At 51.3% G+C, this 1,969-nt stretch overlaps 1 protein-coding gene across 1 annotated transcript; it reads left to right on the forward strand.

Annotated features, from left to right (window-relative positions):
• Positions 1-634: 634 nt before the first annotated feature.
• On the forward strand, positions 635-1,863 carry LOC105560135 (the record flags this gene model as incomplete). Its single annotated transcript, XM_012008981.1, has 1 exon — positions 635-1,863. A coding segment is annotated over exon 1 (1,229 nt), but the record flags the coding sequence as incomplete, so codon positions are not given.
• Positions 1,864-1,969: the final 106 nt, after the last annotated feature.

The raw sequence follows: 1,969 nt of genomic DNA on the forward strand, positions 1-1,969 counted from the left end.
GACGCTCATATACACGGTGACACGCATCGATCGTGTAATACCACGGCTCTCTCACGTGTCATCTCACCATGTCGGACGATCATAAAACGGGCAAGGCGGACCGCCCGGTGTCTCAGCAACTGGAACTGCGGCCGGGAGATCGCTTATCCTCGAGGACGGCGTCTCCGGCTCGGCTCTCCACGGAACTCGCCCTGAAGGTGCGGACGCAGCTGGGTCGGATCTCTACTCTCAAGGCCATCGCAGAAATTCTCCCGGAGTCCCTTGCAGAGATTTCTATTGAAGAGATAAATCAGCTCTGGCTTCAAATTGAGGAGACGCACAAGGCGTTTCTCAAGGAAAACACCTACTTCGAGGTCTCATGGCCCTCTGCGCTCACTCATCACGAGCATTTCTCGGGAAACGCTCATCAGGAGGAAACGCTGTGCCACACGCACGCGCAACGCATCATCGGCGTACTCCGCCACTCACTGACAGCTTCGTCCGCTCAATCAACCTGTGGTTCGTCGGTCACGCCCTCGAACTGAAGACACGGTGCAATCGTCGAGACCAGCTCACACGTCTGCTCATCCTGCTCAACTCTACTCGCCACAGCCGTGGTAGCTCATCCACCACTCATCGCTCAGCGCGTCTACTCATGGACGCAGGATCCGAACTCACCTTCGTCACGGAGAATCTCATCCGGCAGCTCAACATCCCTCGTCACTACTCAAGTATTGTCGTCACTGGAATTGCAGGCAAGGAGTGTACTCGGACACGAGGAGTCGTGTCACTCACGTTACGCTCGACACATTCCAACGCAGCTGCCACAATTCAAGCTCATGTCCTGCTGACAGTTACATCAATCTTACCATCGTTCGAGGCAGAACCGGAAGAATGGCCGCATCTCAAGAACTTGGCATTAGCCGACCCTGATTTTCTCATCCCGCGGCCAGTTGACATCCTCATCGGCGCAGACGCTTACGGGCAAATCATCAAGCCCAATATCATTCGGCATTCTCCACTCATACCGATAGCGCAACTCTCCATTTTCGGATGGCTCGTTCTTGGACCAGTCAATCGGGAAGCAACACGCACATCAACGCACCAGGCTTCCACTCAAGTCAACGAGGATGCTCTCAACGAGTTACTGACAAAATTTTGGGTTCAAGAGGAAGTACCTACTCACGATGTCACTCAGCTCACTCCTGACGAGCAGAGGTGCGAGAAGCACTTCAATACTACACACTCTCGTGATTCTTCAGAGAGGTACATCGACAGGATTCTACTCAATTCACCAGACGATCTTTTGGGTGATTCTTACAACGTCGCTCATCAATGTCTGAAGGGATTACGCAGACGATTCTCAAGGGATGTGAACTATCAACGTCTCTATCAACAATTCATGATGGATTACGAGACGCTCAACCACATTACGAAGGCATCATTCATCTCCAGTCATCGCTCACATTTTCACCTGACACATCACGGTGTTCTCAAGTCGGCCAGTATTACAACGAAACTGCGGGTGGTTTTCAATGGCTCTAGCGCATCCACATCAGGCTACTCGGTCAACTACCTCATGTACACTGGAGCAAAGCTACATCTGAACATCTCAGATGTTCTACCTAGGATACGTAGACATCGTCACATTTTCGCTACGGACATCACCAAAATGGACAGACCGATTCAGATTCACAAGGATGACTGGGAGTTACAGCGGATACTCTGGATGGACAATCAGCTCAATGAGGTGCCATATCATTCAACAACGGGCACTTACGGGACGAAGGTTGCACCATTCTCAGCCGTACGGACCTTGTTACAATTAACAAAAGACGAAGGACATAGTTTCCCACTGGCTGTGCCAGTTATCACTCACGGCAGGTATGTCACTGATATATTTGGTGGTGCAGATACAATACAACAATTGCAGGAGGTCGCAAATCAACTAAGGGGCCTCTGCATGGCGGGCGGCTTCCCACTAACAAAA

The sequence above is a fragment of the Vollenhovia emeryi genome, unplaced genomic scaffold, assembly GCF_000949405.1.
Source record: "Vollenhovia emeryi isolate VEMERY1.0 unplaced genomic scaffold, V.emery_V1.0 DF946185.1, whole genome shotgun sequence".
NCBI classification, from domain to species: domain Eukaryota; kingdom Metazoa; phylum Arthropoda; class Insecta; order Hymenoptera; family Formicidae; genus Vollenhovia; species Vollenhovia emeryi.